Here is a 24,630-nt window from a genome sequence, read left to right on the forward strand (position 1 = left end):
CTGAGAGCTGGTGCCTAAATCCCTGGGACAGTTTGATCCTAGATCCCTAAATGCAGTGGCTTTTGGTAGCAGAAGGGTCCCTCCCTCTATTTCCACCCTTGCCTTCCTCCCCAGAGCGAGGAGCATCAGCAAGAGCCTGGTGCCTCAGTGGGGCCTGGCAGGTTTCCAGCTCTGCTTTCACCTGAAATCCTCAGCTTTTTAATTACGAGCAAGAAGTTACCCCAGCAGCCTGTGCCAGCCCGTCTGCAGTGGGCAGGTCTCCCCTTCGGGGTCAGATAACCCCGGCTTGGGGTTAGGAATATATGTTGAGATACAGGAAACAGCTTGGATACCTGTTCCTATGTAGTTATACCTATATGCATATTGATGTGTATGTGTTTGCATTCTCTTTTGTCCCTCTATATGTGTGCGGGTAGAGGAATATATATGTATACATGACACACATTATCTCCTTCCCTAGAGAGCAATGGCACCAGCTGAAGCAGCTTCCTCTACGCCTTTCTAATCAGTCCAGTAAGTCCCATTTTCAGCTGAGGTGAAAGTTTTCCCCAAAAACCCAGTTCTTTTTGTCCCCAGGCTCAGCCTTCATGGCAATGCAGCCCTGCTCCCCCCAGCAGCCCCAGAGGCTGTCGGAGCCGAGACCTGCTGCAGCCACTGTCCCATGAAGCATCTCTTAGTGCGGTGGCTTCATTCGTACCCACGGCGGGATGGGTTTTCGTCACTGGGAATAGCCTCGACCCCCGTCATACCCTGCTCTGTGTGTCGAAATGGGTGATTTTAATAGTGAAGAGGAGAACTAGAGCCCTTAAAATCCCTCCTGGTGCATGAGTGCCCATAGGTAGCGCATCCCTAAATAAAACATATGCACCGCTGTCCTCTTCTGGCTAGAGCTGTTACATTGCAGCCACTTGCCAAGACCTGCAGGACCCTTTTTTGGGGTAAATTTGCCCTGTGCCATCCCTCCCCGCTGCGGAGGATGGGACTTGGGGGCCCGACTTCATCAGCAGCACAGCCCTGGGTTTGGGCAGCAAGGGGGGGGGGGCTGGATGCACCCCTGGGGACCCCGGGGTGCTACGGTGGGTTGCCCCCCCATCCTGATGAGATTTAAATAAATGTTGTGGCACGCTGTAAAAATACAGCGTCTTGGATTAAGCTGCTATATTTCCATCCCCCAGACAGGGGCACTGTTGGATTTAATTCCTGGTACAAGATATTTTGATCATTTTTGGTTTACGGTCCACTAAAGCTCCTCTGGGAGGGGCACAAATTCCCCTGCGAGGTGAATTTAAGATTACTGACAGTAACTTTAATTTTCTTGGTCATTTTTTTCAGAGTCACCCTTAGCCAGCAAGACCCGGTAACCACAGAGCAGACAGAAACTGCTGCTTTGGAGACACCAGCAAGCACTTTCTAACGTCACCAGGCTTTAGCTGCTGCAGGGGCTTGATTTGGAGGCTCAGCCGGAGCAACCTGTCCAGGCAGAGCTGCTCCCTCAAGCTGCTGCCCGCGTATGGAAGGAGGAATGAAGAGAGCAGACCTGCACCTCCCTCGCCTGGTGAAAAGGGATGTTTTGGCAGCTCAGCCCTCTTGCGTGCTCTGTGCCTCAGTTTCCCCATCTATAACCTCGCCTTGGACAGGGTTTTGAGGCAATGAAGTGGCCTGATGACTCTGTAAAGCAAGAATATCAGCTTGGGATGGATGCTGCCTTACGCTTGCCTCCTGCACCGTGCGGGAGGGAGCTTTCCCCCCTGCCACAGCTCCAATGAAGCTGATTACAACCAGGGCACCAGAGCCATCTCTGCGCCTTCCTCCTGGCTGTCCCCATCGTGTGCAGGGAGAAGAAAGGACCTAGCAGAGGTCCTAATTTCAGACTTTCCCCCTTGCTCTTCCATCTTTCCTTCCCTAGTTTGCAGGGGCACCAAAAGAGGGGTATTACCACCCTCTCTTCCCTGCTGCAGCCTTTTATTTTCCATCTGTGTCTCTCTTCTTCCCTGATTGTCTGAAAAGAAACCGTGTCCCTCTCCTTTGCCTCACCGCTCACCCCAAAATGTGACACAGCCACATCTACATCCCTGCACTGGTCCAGTGGCAGAGACAAGGTGGGCGAGTGCATCTCCTCCTCCCTTTGCTGTTGATTTGAGGGAGGAGATTCTGCCCCTCGACTCTGCTCTGGTGAGACCCTACCTGGAGTGCTGCATCCCGCTCCGGAGTCCTCAGCACAAGAAAGACGTGGACCCGTTGGAGCGGGTCCAGAGGAGGCCACGGAAATGCTCAGAGGGCTGGGACATCTCTGCTATGAGGACAGGCTGAGAGAGCTGGGGTGGTTTAGCCTGGAGAAGAGAAGCTCTGGGGAGACCTTATAGCAGCCTTTCAATACTTTAGAGTATTAAGTACTATAAGGGGGCTTATAAGAAAGATGGGAACAAACTCTTTAGTGGGGCCTGTAGCAATAGGACAAGGGGTGATGGTTTTAAACTGAAAGAGGGGAGAGGCAGACTAGATATAAGGAAGACATTTTTTATGATGAGGGTGGTGAAACACTGGCCCAGGTTGCCCAGAGAGGTGTAGATGCCCCATCTCTGGAAACATTCAAGGTCAGGCTGGACGGGGCTCTGAGCAACCTGATCGGGTTGAAGATGTCCCTGCTCTTGCAGGGGGTTGGACTAGATGACCTGTAAAGGTCCCTTCCAACCCAAACCATTCTATGATTCCTCATCCTTCAGCTGATACAAAGTGGACAAGCAATGGCCCCTTGGTGGAGGAGGCTGTTGTGGGGGTTAAATAAGGGCTGGAGATGGAAGCTTTGATGTCATCCTTCATGGATGTTGGGGTGTGACGCTGCTCTCCCCAGGGAGGAAGCAACGGTGTGAGCAGATATGTGCTCCGATCGGAGGTGGTGGTGAGAGTTTCTTATTACTGATACAGAATAGCCTGATTTCGGTGACCAGGAGCTGCCGTGACGTGGGTTAGGGTTATGCAAACCCGCCGAGAAGGTGACAGGCGTGGAACAGGAGCCTGCCCGTTGATGGGGCAGCATCGAGTTGGGCAATGAAGACCCACGGGGTGGAACTTCATTGGGGTCAGCATGGGGTCCGGGGTGATTAGTGACGGTATTTATAGACAGCCTGATGAGGGGCTGGGGATCAGATTGCCCAACACCACCTCGGAAAGAGAGATAGCATAGCACGACTCAGTGAAATCAGAGTGGGCAGAGAAAGTGATCATGAAAGATTAGAGAAGGGGGGAGTGCTGGTGAAATGGGGCCTCAGGGCACAGGAACAGTGATGGTGGGGCCATCATCCTCCGGTTAAAGAGCTGGTCTGGGGACTGGGATGCTGTTCCTGGCTCTACCCTGAATGCTCTTCACCTCCTCGGTCTATTGGGGATGGGGGCTGTACTGCAGACCTGCCTGAGATCCCCAACTCAAAGCAATAGCAGAGCGTTAACCTGTATGAGCATCCCTTATCTTCTGTGCTCCTCTTGCTGACGGGAGCCAGCCCCAAAGCACAGAGGTGACGTGGTGGGCTCCAAGATGCTTAATAAAACACACTGCTGGGTCCCATGCGGGTTCAGAGCAGGCTGGGCATGCTGTGCCAGCAGATGGGCTCCAGCAGATTGTGGCCTCCTCTAAAAACGTTGCATGTGGGCTCACCAACAGCATGTAGAGCTTGGGGAGGGAGCATCTGACGGGAAGGACCTCACTGGCTGCAGCACCAGGCAGATACCAGAGTGCTGCCCACAAACCAGAAGGGAAACGGGGCTCGGGAAGGCAGGAGGGGAAACTGCTGCCCCTGTTAAAATAGGAGCGGGTGGCAGCCCCAGCCTGCCCGCAACCTAAGCGGGGGCTCAGACCCGCTGCCGCATTATCCCAACCGGGGATGTGCTGACAAGGCAGATCTGTGCCCTCCCTGGGCTTTGCAGAGCTGGGGGCAGCAGCCGAGTGGTGCAGGGAATGGGGGGATCACCCCACCCTCCTTTTACGAAGTCTCAGCTTTCCTTTCTCCTGGTCTGGGTTTTTGGGGTGCTGGGGACCCCAACTCCCAAGTGTGCGGAGCAACCCCCCTTTTTCTCCCCCTGTGCCGTTGCCTAGCCTTCCCCTTCCCTCTCCGCCTGCCAGGGGCCTGCTGGAGCGTGGCCGGCGCAGAGCTGCTGGCGCTTGGCTGCCTGCACCACTGGCAGCTCCTGCCGGGGCCGGGCAGATGGCAGGCAGGGCAGGTCACGTCCTGCAAAGCGGCCGGGAGAAAGCCATGGTGAGAAGCTTTTGTTTTGCTGCCCAGAGCTTCTCTTTCAGGTTCGGCGTTTCCAGGGCATCAAGGGGTCTCTGGGAGCTGGAGCAGCCCTGGTGTGATGGGGGAGGTGTCCAACGCTCCTCGGAGAGGGCTTGGGGTGGCCAGTGGATCCCTGTCCTGCTCTGGATGGATGTGGGCAGCCGAGACCCTGGGGGGAGGCTGGATTCAGCACTAAGGCTTTGAAGCTTTCATTGATGAGCAAAACATGCGCAAGTCCCGCAAAGCAGGAAAATAAAGGAGAAGAAAGAACCAAGTGGGACAGAAACCAGGGAGAAAGGAGGTGATGGAGATGGCAGGGTGCAGCGAGGAGGGAGGAACACAATCCACCCAAGTGGGTACATAATTTATTTGCCCATTAGCTATTAATAAGCCGGCCTTTTGTATCAAGTCTCCCGACGTCCTTGTAACAACTTCAGGCCTTTCTGCGGAGCATCACCCTTTCTGGGTGTTCCTGTGCCACTTGCCATGCTAACATGATTCTTGATATGTCCTGTGCCTTCGTTACCACCGTTCAGCTGAATGAGTAATTAATGAGATTCCCCATTACTGCAGTGTAACAGTAACCTCTGGGAAATGCCCGTGAAGCAGTACCATCTCCTAGGGATACTGGGCACGCATGGCTTTGGGTGGTGCTTAAAGGATAAGGTAAGTCTTTGGGGCTTCCTTCTGAGTTGGGTTAAAGCAGAATGGCCAAGCTGATGACTTGGGCAAGCCTTCCACCACCTGCTGTTCACGATTCCTGCAGGACTGGACGTGGTACCTGACACCAAGATGCAGATCAGCTCAACGTAGCAAGGAGAGGTGGAGAAGACCCATCCATCCTGGTCAACAAACTCATGGCTACCCTGTGGCCTCCAGCGTGTACCTTCCTCCATCCTCCTCACCGAGCAGAAAATAGATGGGCTTAACCCATCCCATGGGGGTTGGGATAAAGATGACCAGGACACCGTACCAGAGGCTTGGAAGGACCCATCAGAGCAGCCAAAGTCTCCTACAGCTGGTTGTTGGTGGCTCAGAGAAAGAGGTGGGTCTTTGCTAACGGGAAGGCCCTTCTGCATCCTTGGGGTGCATCACCTCTTCCCTGGCATTGCCTGGTGCTGCTGCTCAGAGCTGAATGCAGGGCCGCTTTTTGAGTTTGCCCACAGTGTGGGATGCTCAGTGCCTCCTGGCAAACCCCTTGAAAGGCTCCCAGGGCCTCCCTGGGACGTGGAAGGGCCACAAGTCAACCAGTCCTCAAAGTCTTGGCCTTGTGTCCCTTAGGCATTGCACAGGGAAGAGTGGTGAGACCAAGAGCCAAGCCTGAAGCCATGCAGCTCCCATTGAGGCAGCCATGTGCCTTGGTGGGACCAGGAGACTGGACTACAGCCCACATCCGGGCAGGTAAGAACTGCTGGACTCTTTGGTGCCTTTTAGTCTTTAAATGTGAACGTTGCTTCTTAAAACAGGTGTTGCTGCCAGGTGGGAAGCTCTTAATGTCAAGGGGAATCCTTCACCCCACGTGTACGTTGCCTATGGAGCAATGATGGGGACAAATCTCCTTCCAAGTAATGAAGCTATCACTTTGGGGGCATTCAGCTCAGGAGCTGAGCTCTTGGGGGTACAACCTCTCTCGAGGCTGGTTGCCAAAGAGTTTGGGTTTGTTCGGGGAAGTCGTTACCCTTGCGTGTGAAGATGCGCCACAGCCCTACTTGCAGCACTGCATTTCTTCCCCGTGTTTCCTTTAAAGCCAAGGACAGCAAGACAAGGTAGGGTTTCACGAGGGTATAGGATTTCCGAATCTGAGTCTTTCCTGAGACAAACTCTTTCTAATCCTTACCTGCGTGTCAGAGATGCGCAGGCACTGGCCGCATCCATAACCACCCAAGATACTCTTATTGCTTGTGGAAGGGCTGTAATTTAGGCTGGCTGAACGAGGCTGCAGGTGAGTGACTGGTTTTAATTTTATTAACGGTGCTTATAGAAGTCTGTATGGCATTGATGATATAATGGAAACATAACTGAGCCCAACACCCATGGAAAGTTCCCACCTACGTTAAGCCACTCCTTTTATTTTACTTTATTATCACTAAGGTGTGGAAGAATCACCTGGTTGAAAAGGTTTCCATTTCTCTCCAGATAAAATGGTGTTTGGCTCATGGTTTTGTACCAGGTTGTGCTGATACAGGATTTTTGGATGCTCTTGGGTTTGTGCCTGAACCCAGGCAGATACGCTCTGTGCTTTGAGCATTTACAGCCTTTGTTTCTCTTCCAAGACTTAAATAAAGTAGTTACTCTTGGCTGTGATCTTTTTAATGGGTTTGAATGCTTTGCAAGTCTTCCATTAGAAAATCATCAGCCGTTGCAATCTGCTTTATTGGAGCATATGCAAGAAACGTTGAAGACATTGAAACACACGCGAGGAAATATTAGTTGCCTTCAGCCTACTCAAATTAAACCGTAAGGACCTGGAGTGAAATAATTCATCAGTATTTCTGACAGGCTGAAATCTACGGCTGCCAAGTAGTCACTTAAAACCTGAAACAGCGGCGGGATCATCCGTTCTATCGGGATGAATTAAATGGGGAGGGGATGAGATGCAGAAGCGGACGACATCAGATTCAGGCTGCAATAATAATAGTTAATGGGATCTTTCTTTTTAGGTTGGCTTGGTCTTGCCTGGAAATAAAAGGGATGTTTTAGGTGATCCCGGGGGACTGAGCGTGGGAATCCCCACTGCACGAAGCTGTGCGGCGCTTATCCTGGTGACCCAGAGCAGGGTGTGGGGAGGGTTAATGGGAATATTGGGTCAAAACTGCTTCTAGTCCCAGTGGATTCAGTACAGTTTGCATTTAGTGGTGAAGAATAACATACAATTTTCAGAAAGTCTGGTTTAGGTCGTCTTTCCTGGTCTTGTGGGTGGGCGCAGGAGCGCAGATGGAGCTGGTCCTGGCGCTGCCTCAATGCTCACTGCGGCTCTCGCACTAACCGAAGGGTTCCATCCTCCAAGCACTAATGAAAAAGCCCGTAGAAAACCAGGCACTGGGGGTAAAGGTTGGGTGGAAGGACACGGAACGGGCCAAAGAGACTTTTCTTGGTTAGTATGGGCTTCAGGGTCAAGCAGGTATCAACCCAGAGTTACTCCATAAGCACCTTCAGGGTTGTTTCATGTTTGATGTGTGATGAGTTGCATGGTCTCAGGGGGAGGCAATCCCTGTAGCAATTTCCATAAAGCAAAGCCTCAACCCAATAAAGCCCAATTTTTAATGGGAAAAAAATGATTGTATTGCTGATTCCCAAGCAATACAATCTGGCTTCTGGCTTCCTTAGCTAAGCATCTGCCCCAACCCCAAAGTGGCTTAAAACTGCAGCTTTTGTAGCCAAGATCACGCGTCTGCTGCCGTGAATGATTTCCCGTTGCATCCCAAGATGAAATTCAGCTCATGGCATGCAGCTGGGAAAGCCACAGCTTTGCCGTGATCCCTTAAGTGCTGCCCTGGGTGAGGAGGGGGACCAGGGCACCCCATCCCGGGGTGACCGTACACCCCTCCGGGCTTGGCTGCTGTGGGGCTCGGCTGTATCCATTTTCAAAGGTCACGGGAAGGAGATTGGGAAATGGCTCCGAGACAAAATCAGCTCCAACTTCGAATGAGGAGCCCGGGGCTGTTGGGGGAAGATGACTTCAAGGGGCAGCTTTTTGCTCTCTCAGAGCTTTGAGATCTCCTTTTCCCCACAGCAGGGGGGAGATTTTCCAGGACTGATTTTCCAGGATGTGAAAAGATGGTTGGTTTTATTCCTTTTTATTTCCTTGGGGTTTTTTTTGTTTTTGAGCAGCGCCTCTGGAAGACCCCGACTTTGCGCACCCTGCTGCCGGGATGCCGCTGAAAGGGCTCAGCGCAGGCTGATCTCGATATTTTCCTTTCCCAATTCAACGGCACAGCATGGAAACCTGCCCCAATTACACAGGCTGGAATGAAGCTCGAGGGAAAGGCTCAGCATCCCAAGCTGCTGGCAGGAGCATTCGGGATGCGGGCAAGGGCGGGGGGCGGCTTTTGGAGGTCGGTTAGGAAATGCCCTGGCTGGTACTCACCCCACTCTTGTGTGCTGGGTCCCTTTCCGGGGTGATGCTCTTGTTTTTGCCTTTGCTGGTGAAATTTTGGGGCAGGGAAGGAGGGCAATGCTCTCTGCAGCGCTGGAGAAAGAAATGGAGAAGGAAATAGCTGCAGTTTCATCAAATCCTGCTGGCAAAGTGGGCAGGGGCTTGAAACGGCAGCTCAGAGGCCTTCACTGAAGGCAGTAGGGGATGCTCACAGCCCCGACAGCTCTTTGGACCAACTGAGGGGCTACGGCTGAATCCAGCAACCTCTGCTCTGCGCCGAGCTGGGGCTGCTCTTGGCTGTGTCCAGGGCGTGTCCAGGACCCTGTGCTGTACAGGCAAGGTGTGATCCCCCTGCAGAGGTTCATGGAGGAACAGGCACCCCTGGCCATATAAAAATGGGATGGAAGAAGCACCCAGGGGTGCAGTTCCTGCTCCCAAAGCTTTGGCAGTTTGGGAGCTCCCCTAATGGCAGTCGCAGGCTCCCGGGAATGGAGGATTTACCCATACACCGGAGCAAAGTCAGGCCCAGATGCTGGCAGCAGCTGAGAAAGTGCCCGGCCAAGGGGACGCCTGGCCGGAGGAGACCTGGGTGCCTCCACCCAGCTGGTACCTCGGCATGCGGCCATGGCAGCGGTGGGAGCAGCAGAAGGTCCCGATTCTCTGGCTTCTCCTACCTTTCAAGCGGGTGCAAACGAACGGGGTCCCTGTGAAATCGGCACCGTCCCGGCTGAACGTGGCAGAGCATCCCGGCGAGCAGCCCTGTGGGGGGGGGATGGAAAGGGCCATGTTTGAGCATTACCTCCTCTTCCTCTGCTCCGGGCCACTCCTTCCTCACCCTCGCTTGGAAAGCAAAGGCCGTGCATGCATTTGCCGACACGAAAGTGGTAGGCTGGAGGCCTGGATGCCACCGCTGCTGGTGGGCAGGACCCAGAGAAGGAGCAAAAACCCATTTCAGGCACAAGAAGAATGAGGGCAAGGAGTCCCACCGGGCTCACGTGGGTACTGGCATCACCTTTCCGCCCAGCGCAGGAGAGGTACGAGCATCCCCGCGCTGCCGCGGCCATGCGAGAGGCAAAGGGGCAGCACCGCCGGGCAGCCCCCGGCCAGCAGAGCTGAAGGAGGAGGAGGATGGAGGCAAGGGGACCGGGTGCCCCACGCGCTGGGGGAGGATGAGGAGGATGCAAAAGCTGGGTTTGTTGCTCCCTTCTTCTTTGCAGCAGCCTTTGTGGCAGGGTGAAGTTGGGGGTGGAGGAGAGGAGGGTTTGGGGCAGTTGGGTGCTGCACTTCTTTTTTGTTGGGTGTTTTTTGGGTGGCGGTGACCCGGGGAGAAGTTTAGTTTGTCCTGGGAGGAAAAGGGAGGGTGAAGTGCTCCCGATTGCCGGGAGTGTGCTGCGAGTAACCCCAGCTTTGCCAGGAGCCAGAGGGTCCCGCTGGCATCATCTCAATCACTTTAAGTCTTAATTACTTTTTGCTGCCGGGTCCAAATTCTAATGCCCTCACCTGGATGGGACGTGGGGTCACGGGCTGCCGTGATGTGCTCGAGAGCCCTGCCCTGATCTCTGCAGTGGCTCTGGCTCAGCACACGATGCCGCAAGCCCCGAGTGACACCGGGACCCCAAACCCTGCCACCGGCTCTTTTTAGCTGCTGTTGTTTCAAAAATCAGGATCAATGCAGGTATCCGTCTGACCCGATTAGCGGCTTCCTATTGCTTTCCATTTATACCATAGATCCATTTTTGGCTCTGGCCGACAACCTCCTAGCAGGAATTGCTGCCAGCGAGGATCTGGGGGGGGACGCAAAGTCATTTATTTGTCCCTAGGAGCAGACTGAGGGTACAGCACTGAGCTCTGGACGCTGGGTTGAGGGGAGTGGGGAGGGCTCTGGTCTATCCCAGCACTTTCGGACAGACCGGGAAAGTTTCCCATTGATTCGGGATCAAATTGTCTTTATCGCATTACAGCTGCGGTAAGCAGGGAGGGTGAGAGCGGGGAGGGTGGCTGCCTCCCCCGGCCCCATCCAGGCGCCCTGACGGAGCCGGGATGCTCAGGGGAAAGGGGTCTCTCCACGCACCCGCGCTTTCTTGCGTCTCTTTTGGTGCGCGCTAATCAAAGCACTTTAAAAGCGCTTTGTGTCCCTCTGTCCATCCCCCAGCCGCTTCCTAAAACATGTCAAACACTTTGCAGCGGCAAGCGCTTCGTGAATCCCAGCGGAGAGCGGACCACCAGCCTCCAAAAAGCCCATTCAGCATCCCCTAAAGCCACCACAGCACCCTCATAGTTAAAAACCCATTTACATTTTTCCTGAATTAGGCTAAAACCCCGACTCCGAGCACAGGGAAGATGAGGAGGGCTCAGCTGCAGCAAAGCCTGGCCCGGACCCAGGCTATCGCCAGCTCCCTTCGGCGAGCAGCCCGTGCCACCGCAGAGCTCATTTCGCCCCATCTGGCTTTTCCTGCTACCTGTGTTTTTCTGCGGCAGCTTTTACGGGGCACCGGGTGCGGGACCACGTCGGCTCCCTCCTAGCAGGGACTCGCCCTCGCTTGTTATTAAATTACATCCTGACCCGGTTAATCCATAGCTGATTAATTTTGGACTCTATGGCTGGGTATCAGGAAGGTTTCATCTGTCTCATGGCGTGTACTGTATGTACTGGGCTCTCTGTTAATCTGTTGGGGGTTTTTTTAATATATAAAAAAATATGGGTGGAAAAATCAGAATGAGGTATGCAAACTGGGGAGGATGAAAGGGGTCAGCAGCGAGGGACCCCTCCGTCCCAGCACCAGGAATCCAGTTTGGGATCTTCCTCCTGTGCATCTTTTCCCGCAGGGCTCCTGCTTGGCTGCATAGCACATCACCAGCCCTGGGGAAACTGAGGCACAGAGATGGAAGTAGCCAGTAGGAGTCAGTGGCCGCTGGTTCAGGTTGATAATTTCTTTGCTGGTACGATTTGGGGGTTTAAATGTTGGGGCTCATCCTGCCCCTCCTTGCCTAAGACACACTTTAACCTCTCCCTTTAAATGCAGAGGTCTCGCATAGAGGTCTCGGACCGGGCTGCCCCTGAGCTCTGGGCTCCTTTGGTGCCGTGGGGCAAGAGAAACCCTGGGTCTGCTCTGAGCCACTCTGTTATTTCAGCATATTTTGGCCACTTTTCCATTTCTCCTCTGTTCCTGCACCAAGGACTTGAAAGCAGAGGCAGCTTTTGCCAGATCCCTATCATCCCCTCGAAGGTTTGAATTATTCTTTCCTATTTTTTTATCATTCATAAACTACCAGCGTCTCCCCTCCTGCTTATTCCCTCGCAGCTGCACACATTTGCCTTGAATTTAAAGAGCTCAGTTTGCAAACGTCTCTCCCAAAGAGGGGGATGAGCTGCAAACTTTTGCAGGATCTTCCCCGGCAGCCAACCTAGGAGCTCCTCGGTTTTCTTCCAGGGATGGTTCCTGCCCCATTCCCAGCAGCAGCAGATGCCCCGTCCATCTCACTAAGCCTCCAAGGATGCTCCGTGCCTGAGCCAGAGCTCAAATACTCCCTTAATTAGCACCATCCCTCATCTCATTACCCTCAGTGCCGGGGCAGCCTGTCCCGCTGGAGTCGGTCCATAAACCCAGCCCTAAATCGAGGGGGTGGAAGGGTTTGGGTTGTGTTTTTGCATATTGCAACCCTTGTGTGTCCCCCCGAATCCAGCCCTCCCTAACGCTAATTTTGCTGATTTAAGGGCACTTCATGCAGTGCTGGGAAATAAGAAAAATTCACCCCAATATTTCAAACAACAGAGGTGTCGTGGAGCCAACCCAGCTCCATCCAAGAGCCGCGTAGCTGAAATGGTAGTGCTGAACCCCAGCTAATTAGTTCTGCTAAGAAAGAGGAAAATTAGCAGGGGCTCATTACTGCAGTAAATTGCTCTGTGGACTGAAGCCTGTGCCTGGCGCAGAGCAGAGCCCAGCAGACGCGCTGCTTTGCAGAAGTCTCTGCGGGCATGATTTTGCTTGAGAATTAGGGAAAAATCAAATTAAGGGTCATTGCCTCATTACATGGGAGCGGCAATGGGGTCTGCAGGACCCCTCCTGCCATCTCCTCCTTGTTCCCGCCCTGCTCCAGTTCATCCCATGTCAGATCAGAGGGGAAACTGGTGTGATGAGCTGGTCGGTCCTCTGCCCCTTTCCCCACAGGGAAAATTAAGCTCCCTGTGCAAACACGGGTCCAGGCAGTAATTTGGGGACCTGCTGCAAAAAGAAGCTCTTTACCAACTAATCCCTCTTTGCAGCGGGGCAGGCTGCGGGGTGTGTTTTATCTCCCCTCCCACGGATGAGCTGTGCGTGCCGAGCTGCTGGGCAGCGATCCCGTACCAGCACTTACTGGGTGCCTGTCCATCCCAGGTGCAGGACACCCTTGGGGGCCAAATTTGTCTGTGGGATAAATCCTGGCAGAGCTGGTGATGCCAGGAGCGTGGAGCAGAGGATTAGAGGGAAAGAAGTGCCCGAGGAGGACGGGGTGCCCGGGGCAGCCTGGCTTGGGGGGTATTTAAATCCTTAGGGCCAGAAGGGTGTTAAAGTCACCTTGGTTGAACGCAAAGGCAGAACTGTCCCGAGGGTATCCAGGGTGTAGCCGAAGTCTCTGGAGATGAGTGAGTTGTGTAACCGTCCTGTTTCTTGGAGGCGATGATGTTATTCCGGGCATCTCCCCCCGTACCCGTACCTGTCTCCCCTGGACCATAACCCTGCTTTGATTTCAGGGCTGTTCCTATCAACAGCAGGTTTTTGCTAGAGCTGACTTCTCAGCCCCAGCACAAGCCAGATCGTCGGCTCCTGCGGATGGTTTTCACACTCCAGGTCTCCCTCTGCCACAGATGCTCTTTGCCCAGGTGCAGGATGTGACCCTGGTTAGTGCCAGGGAGATTTGGGGGGAAAAAAAACCCAAAAGAGGTCAGGTTTTGCCCACAAACACCATCACCCTGTGGTCAAAGCCCTCCTGAAGACGGGTTTGGAGGCAAGATGGGCACAGGCTGTGGCTGAATTTAGGTGCCAGGAATATCAATGTAATGCCTTTTTGTTAGGAGATCTCCAGCTGCCTCAGATGGATCTAATAAGATCTAATAAGATGTCCATCTTATATTGCCTGGGGTGGGTCAATATAAGCGTTGCTGTCTATAGGGGTGCAGAAGGGGGGTATATAAAATGATAACCCAGCCCTGAAGGGCCTGATCGAAGGTCTGGATAATGTTGCATCCTGTTCCCATCGCAGATGGCCAGAGACGAGTATAAGATGCTCCAAGCCAGTGGGACCCGGGCTCTCCTCCAGGACGGGGCGGTTTAATGTGCTCATTAACAGCACGGGGGGAGAAATAGCTCAGAGGACAGAAAAGGATGCTGGAGGGAGGGAAATCGAGGTGACCGGGTCCCTCAAGAGCAAAGGAGCGTCACCGTGGAGGAATTCAGGCTGAAGCACGCGGGTAGAAACGTGCCACCCCCTCCTCTGCTTTCCCCAAATGCAGAGGCCTGGGAGGAGATGGAGGAGGAAGAGGAGGAGGAGAGCAGGGAGGTCACCCGGGTGAAGGTAGAGGTGGGACCCAGCCCTGTGTGAGGCCACCCAACAGGGATGAAACCACCCTGGAGCACCCACGGTGAGGATGCCCGTGAGTGTAGCAAGCTCTGGAAAGGAAAGAAAGAAAAAATGGGGAAAGAAAAACAACAAAAAAATCCCAGTTATTTCAGTGAATCGAGCCAACCTGCCCGGTCCCATCCACCCAGGGCATTTCTTTCTTTATTACCGGAGGTTATAAGCCCAGCGGCGCTGGGGTCCGAGCCAGAGGCCGGCTGGCAGCCAGGCGTGAGGAAGGGGCACATCCCCTCTCTCCCTCGTCCCCACCGATGCCCTCCACAGGGCTATGCCGGCCGTACCTGCTGCCGCAACCCATCCCAGCCACCCCGAGGGGGGCCGGAGATGTCCCACGCGGCGGTGGCACCGTGGCCGTCCCCTCCTGGAAAGGAACCCACGGCCACAGGCAAGAGGTAGGTGGGCAATGGGGGATGCTCCAACCCTTGGGCTTTCCTCTCACCTCCTCTTTTTAATATCCTTATTATATATTAATAATAAAAAGAGCCCTATCGCCTCCTGTAAATCTCTCTCCCGGGGTCAGTGGTGTGCGGGTTCCTGTCCCTGCTCTCCGCCTCCCTCCTGGGGACCAGCTCGGACCTCGCCACGTCACGGACAAGACTTGTCCCCACTGGACCATCCGGAGCATTATTGGGGATTAAAGGTGGCATCCGCCAGAAGGGCACATCCTCTCCTGTCTCGCTCACCGACGAGCGGGTGGGGGCAGGAGGAGGGTGGCCGGCTTCCCCCTCCCCGGGCGAGCGGGGCATGGGGACAGGGTGTCCCCTGCACCCCACCAGCCCCCTTTCCCGATGGATCCCCAGCTCATTTTAGGGCTCCCAGGGCGATGGTGGGGCCGAGGCTCCGAACCGCGCTGGATCCTGCCGCCGTGCCTGCCAAAGCCCATCCCCGGTGCGCTGGGCTGCCAATTATACAGTGAACCAAATAGAGAAGAGCCTTTTAAATGACATTGCCTGCGTTATCCCAAAGGGACCTTTCAAGGGTATGGCTGGACTTTTTTTTTTTTTCCCCTCCGCTTTCCCTACACATCCCTATGTGTGTTTAATAACTCTCTTCCCAGATGCAGAGAGCGTTGGTACTTCCATGCCCTGTGCGGGTAAGTCCCCGTAGGTGACGGCGTGGGGGGCTACAGGAGGAATCACCTCCTTTCTCGTCCCAGCACAGGGGTGGTGGGGAGGGGATGGGGGGAGAGAGAGGCTCAGCATCTCTGATTTTCTGGAAAAACCTTGGAAACAGCCGTTGTTCGCCCCAGGAGTGCGAGGGGTCGCTGGGGATGAAAGGACAACGGGTGGGAAGCAGAAGGGGATTGCAGACGGGGAGGTCTCGATGGTTGCGGAGGGGCTGGTGGAAACCACGGCCCCAATTTACTGGGATGCGATGGGCAAAACACAAACTCTCTCCCTCAGAATGACCTTTCTCTTTTGCCGTCTCTCTCCCTCGCTTGCTTTTTTTTTTATTGTTTTCCCCAGCCAGGGATTTCATCTGAAGGGTATTAGTTAATCAGATTCTGAGAAGCAGATGTTAGGTGATTTAGGAGGAAAAAATGAGGCAACTTTCTAGTTCAAGCCTTCGCTGGAGCCCGGAGCGTGCGTTGGAAAGCGAGCGGCTCCCTTCTCGCTTTGGGAGGATGCTTTGAGGCTTCGGGCAGCACCATTTATTTTAGTCTAAATTAAAAATGAGATAGATGGGGGTGCTCTGGGTGTTTGGGGACAGGTGGGGCACCTATCTCTGGTGACAGGGACAGGCAAATGTCAGCACGTTTTGGGGCTTTGAAGGCAAGAAAAGGAAAGTCAGAGCCCTGCATCCCTTGGGCAGCTGCCCCGAGGGCTTGATGGAGCTAAAAAGCACCTTTCCATGTCCCAGTGGGGAGGATGAGCACAACTTTCCACTCTCAGTCGTGACCATGACGTGCAAATTGTCCCTTCACAGCTCTGTGCCTCAGTTTCCCCATGAGGGATGATGCTGGGGGGGCTCAGTTTGATGTGCTCGGGGGCTCCAGAGCAAAGCCAGGTTTCAAGATACCACGACTTCTTCTGTGACCAAAAGTCTCAGGTTGGAGCTGTCCTACCAAGCAAGGGCTGGGGAATTTTCTTGCCCACGGTGCCAGCATGCAGTATTAAGAGTTAAGCACACTTAATGCTTCAAATACCGAGCTCATCTCACGGTGCTGACTTAGGATGCAATTTCACAGTCAGCTTTAGCTGCTCTAACTTTGCTCCGCTGTCGAGCGAGGCTCCCGGGCACGTGGGCCCCTCTGGGCTCTCCCACCAGGACCGAGGTGTGATGAGCGTGTGGTGGGTCAGGTCAGCTCACACATCCGGCTGAACACTAAACACTCCCGCTCTCCTGATTCAAACTGATTTTCTTGATTTTCTTCTCATTTAAAAATAATCTCTGGTGTTTTGTGTTAAGAAAAAATAAGGACACAAAAAGGGAAAGACATGGGCTGGTTTTCCTTTTTTCTTTAATGCTTGTTTTTCCCTTGAAAGATCCAAAAGAGCTTTATTTGGGCTGGGCTTATCGCAGTATGCCTTTGCCTGCCTCCTGATGCTACACGGGCACTGAAGCGTGGGTTATCTGCGGCTCTCGGTTGCCGTCTCCCCGCAGAGCTTGTATTGCACTTTCTGCAGCTCCCGTTGCTCCGATGTGACATCTCGCTCTGCCCGCAACCGCTTGTCAACAGAGCCACCGAAACATCAAGCCTGAGCTGAATCCGGCCCCACGGAGAGCCGCTGTGCTTGGGCACGCCTGAGCAGGACACGCGCCCATCGCTGGGGCTGGAGAACTTGGGTTTGGAGTCACTGGGGCTCCTCAGCTTTGCAGCAGGTTGCTTTGAGGGGCAAAACCAAGCTGCTGCGGCTTCCTCCAGGCATCGTTTCTGCCCCGTTGCCCCGAATGCTCCCCTCTACACGTTCCCAAGTGAGAAAATTGGCACAAAACCAGCCAGAAGCAGCTCTACAGAGAGGGATGCTAAGAACAGCCATGATACATGGCTTTTTTTTAAGCAAAGAAACATGATTTTTAAGTGTCTTTGCCTTGGTTTATAATAAATTGTGGGTTTTGTCCCCAAATCCAGAATCTCATGACGCTGCTGAGGTTGATCCCTCGTCTGGGATATAGATGCTGGCTCCTGGATGAAGTTTTGCCTTCAGGGTTGTAACGCTGAGAGCAGAAGAGGGAGGATGTGTAGCAAGCCGGGATGTTAACATCTACTTCTGCAACAGATTTGGGTTTCTAGCTTGTCCTACCCAACTTCACCAGCAGTGCATCGGCATGGATAGATGAGTCTGCTTCTGGGGAACAGGGGAGGAAAAATTTCAGAGCCCCAAATGGCTTCAGTTAAATAGGGATGTCGAGGCACCGGGTGCAGCTCGGTCCCCACGGACAGGATGGATCCCTTTCCCAGCACCCGGTTGCACGAAGCAAAGCCTGCGGTGGAGCGCATCCTCACTGCAGGACCGGCCCCAGCGCCACTGCTGCTCAGTGCGGACGTGGCCTCAATTGCGTTGCTATTCTTGGCAGTTGAGGGCATTTGGTTTTTTCGCTCCCTCTCTCTGAACTTCGCTGGGTAAGAAAGCCAGCGTGCCCTTGGTGATTAGTGGTCACGCGGAGCAGCTCTGCATGTCCTTCTGTGGTTTCTCATGTCCGGAAAATATATCTGTGGGAGAAAGAGCTAGAGGGGAAATAAAGCAGGGGGGTTGAATTTACTTGGAAAATGCATTTTTAGGCAAATCTCCCTAGAACCATTCCCCGTTAACCTCTAATTTCTGTTCGTGCTTCTCCCTGAGGCAGGACAGGTAATTTCCCAGCTCCGTAACTTGGCCTGGTCCCTGGGCTCCTCTTTGACTTTGCCTCCGAGCTCAGTACAGCAGCAGCAGCGTGCTGGGGAGATGTGCACCCAGGATTATTCTGGGGACATGGTGTCTGAGTGCCTGACAGAGCCGGTCTGGGAAAAAATCCACCCCATGGCCTGAAAGATGCTCTCCAAGTGACCTGAGTGTTTAGTCCTCGTCTTCTTCCTACGGCTGGGAATATCAGGTCTACCATGAAGGAGGCTAGGCCTCCTGGAGAGCTCTGGAGGACGTCACCTCATCCACTACCCGCCCCAAAGTCTGGATCAAGACAAGGGGTCCCAGTTCGTTCCCCTTTTCAGGCAGAGCAAAGGAGTTCTCCAAGGCTGGTGGACTTGTCCTTCTCCTCCTGACCTGCCTTCCTCCTGGGCTGCACTCCCCAAATCCCAGTGTGGCCCCTAGTTTGGGAATTGCTTTCTGAATACCAGTTGACCCAGGTGCAATGTGCCCGGGACCTCCTGTGGTTTGACCCAATGCCTCTCGCAGCTGGAGCAAGGGCTGCTGCTAACCAGGACACCCAAGTTTAACACCTCCAAATCCTGCTTCAAACTCTGGACCCGCACCTGGAAATGTCTGAAATGAAATCCCAGCAGGGCTGGGATTGCTGGGGAAAGGCTGGGTGGGACACCTGGGTTCACCCCCATCCTCTGCTACTGCCTGACCTTTTATCCTTGGGTGCTGTAAATGGTATTGGGAGGTTTAATGACAATAATGAAGCCATGCCAAAAAGGCTTGCAGATCCGGAGATGAACGACTTGCTGGAAGTGTAAGGCTTTTGCCAGTCAATGAAATTAATGTTTGCAGTAAAAAACTACAGGGTTTTCTGACCTCAGGTTTGTTTTATTTTTTTCAGTCGAGCCAAGCAATACATATGCACAATTCAGCTCTCTCTCCCTGTCCGTTCACTTGCAGATCCTCATAGCGTGGGAAAGACGCAAGCTGCCGGCATCCGACCCGGGGATTTATGCTGCTAATCTGATTAGTGTATGATGGACGTGGCCAGTTGGAAGGAGATGGAGGTGGCACTAGTCAGTTTTGACAACACTGATCAGATCGTGGAGGATCCCTGTTATTCAAACGACCTCAGCCCCGCCGGCCAGTCACGGAAAGGCCATCCCAGCTGCGCCAACCTCCTCTCCAACTTGAGAATCCTCATCAACAGCGAAAACGCCAACAATGAGACCATTTTCTCCAGGTTCTCCGCCGAGTTCAGTGAGCACCTGGTGGGGGAAAGGGTGGGCATGGATGAGGGGGACCAACGAGTCATCATCAACATCGCTGGGCTGAGGTTTGAGACGCGGCTCAAGACCCTCAACCAATTCCCTGAGACCTTGCTTGGGGACCCAGAAAAGAGGATGCGTTACTTCGACTCCATGAGGAATGAATATTTCTTTGATAGGAACAGGCCCAGTTTTGATGGGATCCTGTACTATTACCAGTCTGGTGGGAAAATACGGCGCCCAGCCAATGTCCCCATCGACGTCTTTGCTGATGAAATCACCTTCTATGAGCTGGGCGATGAAGCCATGGACCAGTTCAGGGAGGATGAAGGGTTCATCAAGGACCCTGAGACCCTCTTGCCAACCAATGACTTTCATAGGCAATTCTGGCTGCTCTTCGAGTACCCTGAAAGCTCCAGTGCGGCCAGGGGCGTAGCTTTGGTCTCTGTCCTGGTCATTGTCATCTCTATCATCATCTTCTGCATGGAGACCCTGCCGGAGTTCAGGGAGGAAAGGGAGTTCAAGTCCACCCAGGAGCTTTCTAAGAACCTGACAGACACCTTGCTGGCCCACAGCACCTTCACGGACCCTTTCTTCGTCATAGAGACAGCCTGCATCATCTGGTTCTCCTTCGAGCTGTTCGTCCGGTTCATCGTGTGCCCCAGCAAGACCGAGTTCTTCAGGAACATCATGAACATTATCGACATTGTGTCCATCATCCCCTACTTTGTGACACTCACCACCGAGCTAATCCAGCAGAGCGAACTCAACGGGCAGCAGAACATGTCCTTGGCCATCTTGCGGATCATCCGGCTGGTCAGGGTCTTCCGCATCTTCAAGCTCTCCCGGCACTCCAAGGGGCTGCAGATCCTGGGGCAGACCCTCAAGGCCAGCATGCGGGAGCTGGGCTTGCTCATCTTCTTCCTCTTCATCGGCGTCATCCTCTTCTCCAGCGCAGTCTACTTCGCAGAAGTGGATGAGCCGCAGTCCCATTTCTCCAGCATCCCCGATGGCTTCTGGTGGGCCGTGGTCACAATGACAACCGTTGGCTATGGAGACATGTGTCCCACCACCTTGGGTGGAAAGATCGTGGGGACTCTGTGTGCCATCGCAGGGGTGTTGACCATTGCACTGCCCGTCCCTGTCATCGTCTCGAACTTCAACTATTTCTACCACAGGGAGACAGAGAATGAAGAGAAGCAAATTCTGCCTGGGGAGGTGGAGCGAATACTCACCAGCGTGGTGACGGGAAACGGCAGCATGGAGTCGCTCAATAAGACCAATGGGGGTTACCCTCGAGACAAGGCCAAAAAATGATGGTCGAGGCCATGACAGGACTAGGCACTGTCAGGTGGGATTGGCTGGATAAGGTATAAAACATCTGCACGTTCTGATTTTTTTTTTAAACCAAATGTGCTGCTGCTTTTTTTTTGTTTTTTTCCTAGACATTTTTCAATCTCTGATTTCCTGTGGCTGTTCAAATAAACACCATCTTTCTTATCTCTCTTCCCTGCCCATCAGTCTGGTTTTTATTATTTGGTGCTCATCTGCTTGACATTTAGCTTCTCTGTCCATGGCGTCAGAATGGAGTTTCCCATATACAAAGATTTCCCCCATTTACCAGAGGGGAAAAAAGGGCAAAATGACATGAAACGCTTTGCTCGGTGGCACCCAGCTGTCCAGGGATGAAGATGGGTCCAGCTCCCTGCTTTTCTTAATCCATTTTAAATAATCCCTCCCCAGCCACCACTCAGGATCTGGGGGGGGGGGTCTCAACAATTCCCAGATCTGGGACTGAAAAACAAGCTGGCAAAAAAAATTAAAAGAAATATTTTTAGCTGGATGAGTTCCCTGGTCTGCCTGCCTAAATAATTTTGTTGGCACAGCAGGCTGGGTAGGGATGGATGGGACCAAGCCACTGTCAGGAGGATTAGGAGGAGAGGGATGGTGACCGGTCACGGTGGCACGGCCACCAAGAAGGGTCCAGGGCACCACGGCTCAACGCCCACTGGGGTTTCTGATGGAAAACTGAGCTCTGAGAGAGGGAAGGGGATTTCTCCTGCAACAAATGCTCGACTCAGGGGTTATCTGGTGTGCAAATGCCCTTGGGGACGAGCCACCATGACCTTGCAGCTTTTGTCGCTTATGTTGCTGCAAATGAGGCACAGAGTGATGAGGGCTGGCGTTTCCCGACAGCTCGGCCTCCCAGTGTAAAAGGGCATTTCTGGTTTCCTACAACATGCAAATTTCCATCGGCACTTCTGATGGGAGAAACCAGCAGCAGATCATTTTGCCGTTCTCTCTAATGCCAGCAGGTTTTCTTCTGACAAAAACATTTTGTTCCAACTTCACTGTTTCACTTGGCTTTTTTGGATGTTTCTGCCTACATTAAAATCACAGTTTCTCATGCAGTGTCTACACATCCGCTTTTATATCCCACATCTGTTATACTTGATGTCTCATCTCCTAAAGGTTCGACACGATCACTATGCAATGTGCCAGCATCTCTGGTTTGCCATTTCATTCAGAAAGGAGCCATGAAAGATTTTTTTTTTTTTTTTTTAAATTCCTGGTCTGATGGAAAATGTGAGTTTGGGTGTGCTGGGATTTTCCCTGCGGCAGAAATCCTGCATCCCACCAGCTCTGCTGCAGAGCTCATGCTGGCTCTGGTCTAGGGGGTTGTTATTTTGGCTTTGGGGTCTTTTTGTGGACTTTCTGCAATGAGGTCTTTCACACCCCAGGGAGATGGATCTGGGGCATGACCAGCACAGCTCCTTCCGGAGAGGTTTTTCTCTCTGGGACAAATCCCCCTTTTCGCCTGCTCTCCCTGATTTCTTCCCATCCCTCCACCATCCTCTTCCTCACCCCATCTCTTGCAACCCCCAGACCATCCCAGACAGGAGGAGGAGCTGTGAGAGCTATTTAATCTCCTTCCCACCGTGTTCAAGTTCTCATCATCTGTGGGGACGGAGGAGGAGGCACAGCTGGGCACAGCTGGAGGGCAGCACCCTGAGACATTCCCAGCTCCTCTCCATTCACCCCTCAATTCTCTCCAGCGCTCTGCTACTTCACTATTTTTATTTCATAGCAGGTTCTTTCTCCTTTTCCTCTAGAAAGCTTGAACTTTTTACATTCTTTTATTTTTTTAGCGCTCCCGTCCCCAGAGCTGAAGCACTTTTGGCGTTTATTCCTTGGGAATTCACCACGAGAAACCCTGGTGAAAAGGTTTGGGTTGGGAAATATTCAGCCTGATCAGCTATGAGCACATCTTCACAGCTCCTGCTCCCTTAGCAAACAGGGACCGAAATGGTGCTGGGCTGGATGGGTGGGTGGATGGATGGATGGACGGATGCAGGGATGGATGGAAGGATGAACAACCTGATTCTTATTAACTTGTAAACTTTATTCTCAAATAAAAGAATAGATGCTTCAAAGTCTGGCATGCAGAAAATATTGTTTATTTGGACTCAACTTTTTGTTCTTGGCTATGTGCTGCTCCAAGGGAGCTGGTCCCCAGCTGGGAATCATGTGTGGGAGTTGAGACATGGGACATTATAGACCTGAAGGTCCATAGACCTTCTAGACCTCCAGGTCTGTGAGCTGAGGACAAAATCTGCAGGGCTTTCCCCAGCACTCCAGCTTACACCATCCGTTGCGGGAGGCCGGGTCCGAGGGGGACCCCTGATTTATGCTACGAGGACGGGGTCAGAGGCATTAAACCTCTCCACACACAATAGCTTATTTCTGATTTATCCTAAAGTGAAGAGGAGGAAAACCAGGCTATGAATACCCAGTGTCAACACTCAGCCAGTGCTTGATAAAAACCTGCCAGAAAACCCATTCTCCCGTACAATTTGCAGCTTAGTACCTTCCCAAATACAGGCTCAAAGCTCAATGAAATCCGCAAAAAGCTCTTATTAACTGTACTATTCTTGAGTCAAGCCTTAATGAGCCAATCTTTCATGTCATTTAGCTGAATTCCCACTTGAAATTTGGTACTGCCACAGAAAAAGCTAAAAAGAAGACAAGAAACCTCTTTGCTTTATCAGAAAGATGTCCTGGCTGCTTTTTATCCCTGGACCAAATTGGAACTTGTGGTCACATGTGAAATATTTGTCAGCTAGCAGCATCTTCCTCCTCCTTTGAGCTGAAATTTCCAAGCAAGCCCTAGAGCATCCTTTTGCCACCAGGCAGAGATTTCTGCGCTCCCCCCCTGTGCGCAGGAGTACAGTTTTGGCACCGCAGCCACGAGATGGCACTCCAGGATAGACATTTCCCTGGATATAGACAGTCCCGACATGTGTTTCCCCCCTCCAAGCATGACTAATTCATGCTTAGAAGCTTTTAGCTGGTTTATTTCTTTATTGCATGTGTGAGCGTGGATGTGGGAAGGGATGCTTTGGCCATGGGGGATGCTCTCATGGAGGAAGCCCATTGTAGGGTGGCATTTGCCGGGGACTCTTGGCACCGGTGCAGAACAGCCATGCCAGGAGGGTTTAGGAGCTGCCTCCTGGCACAGCATTGGGACTGTTGGTCCTGCCTGGGACAAGGACAGAGCTTCCCTCTCCTGTCCCGCTCACCAGGAGCACAGCTACAGCCCCTGGGTGCCCCTGTTGGGTCTGGTCCATCCTGGCAGGGGCTGATCCATGAGTTGCTGATCCTCGGAGCCACGGTTCCCACTGCATCAGGTTCATTTCTTGTTGCTCATAACAATGAGAAAATTCCTGTGATGGAGCTGAGGTAAAGCCCCATCTGCCCAAAATCCAGGCTTGGGTCCCTCTTGGGCACAAGGGATTCCCACCCGCTGGGGCTCGGTGACCCAGGGCTGTGCGAGCTCAGGGCGCTGGGAGGATAAATCACATTTCCACCATCCCACATCATATACTCCTTTCTAGTCGGCTCAAAGAGAGGGCAATTTTTGCATGGTGAGAGAAAAATTCATTTCCAACCCCGTTTGCCTGGATCTCTCTCTCTGCATCCCTGTTCCCGTCAGGAAAGCAATCTCCAGGGCCCATCGGCGATGGAACCTCATTTATCAATAAATAATGCAAATAGCCCCTTATCCCTCAGCACAGTAGAAATGAAGAAGCAGCAGGGACTCTTGGCTCGCTCTCCCAGCCTGCTGAGTGCTTTCTGCTTGGGAGCTTGGGTGCAGCTGCTTGGGAGGAAAGAGGCAGCTTCCATTTTTAATAGGATTTTATATGGATGGCGGTAACTTCCTTTTCAAAAATGGGAACTGCTACTTTAAAGGAATGAAACAAAATTAGAGAAGGGACTGTCCCGACCATTGCGAGGGAAAATTATCATAAAATAAAGATATTATTAGGTTTTGGTGGGGTTTTGCACAGTGGTAAAGACTATAACTGAGGACTAGCTGGTGTTTCCAGGCTCTTGGTGACCAGCTCATAGCACAGACTGGTTCATTATTGGGAAAGGGGCATTTAATTGAGATTCTTTATGGGGGAGCAACTAAGTGTAACTGGATTGTTCTAATCTACAGAAACTGAAATAAGACATCACCTCTAGACATGCACAGCTGTGGACGTGCTTCTGTAAAAGCCTCACGATGGGAGGGCACGCAC

The 24,630-nt window shown here is 52.8% G+C and overlaps 1 protein-coding gene across 1 annotated transcript; it reads left to right on the forward strand.

The window, feature by feature from the left end:
• The first annotated feature begins 18,814 nt into the window (after nt 1-18,814).
• On the forward strand, nt 18,815-20,365 carry KCNA10 (potassium voltage-gated channel subfamily A member 10). The gene has a single exon (XM_072844918.1). It carries the CDS (start codon nt 18,815-18,817, stop codon nt 20,363-20,365), a length of 1,551 nt encoding a protein of 516 aa, XP_072701019.1.
• The last annotated feature ends 4,265 nt before the right edge of the window (nt 20,366-24,630 follow it).

This window comes from Ciconia boyciana, chromosome 23 (assembly GCF_034638445.1).
Source record: "Ciconia boyciana chromosome 23, ASM3463844v1, whole genome shotgun sequence".
In the NCBI taxonomy this organism is placed as follows: domain Eukaryota; kingdom Metazoa; phylum Chordata; class Aves; order Ciconiiformes; family Ciconiidae; genus Ciconia; species Ciconia boyciana.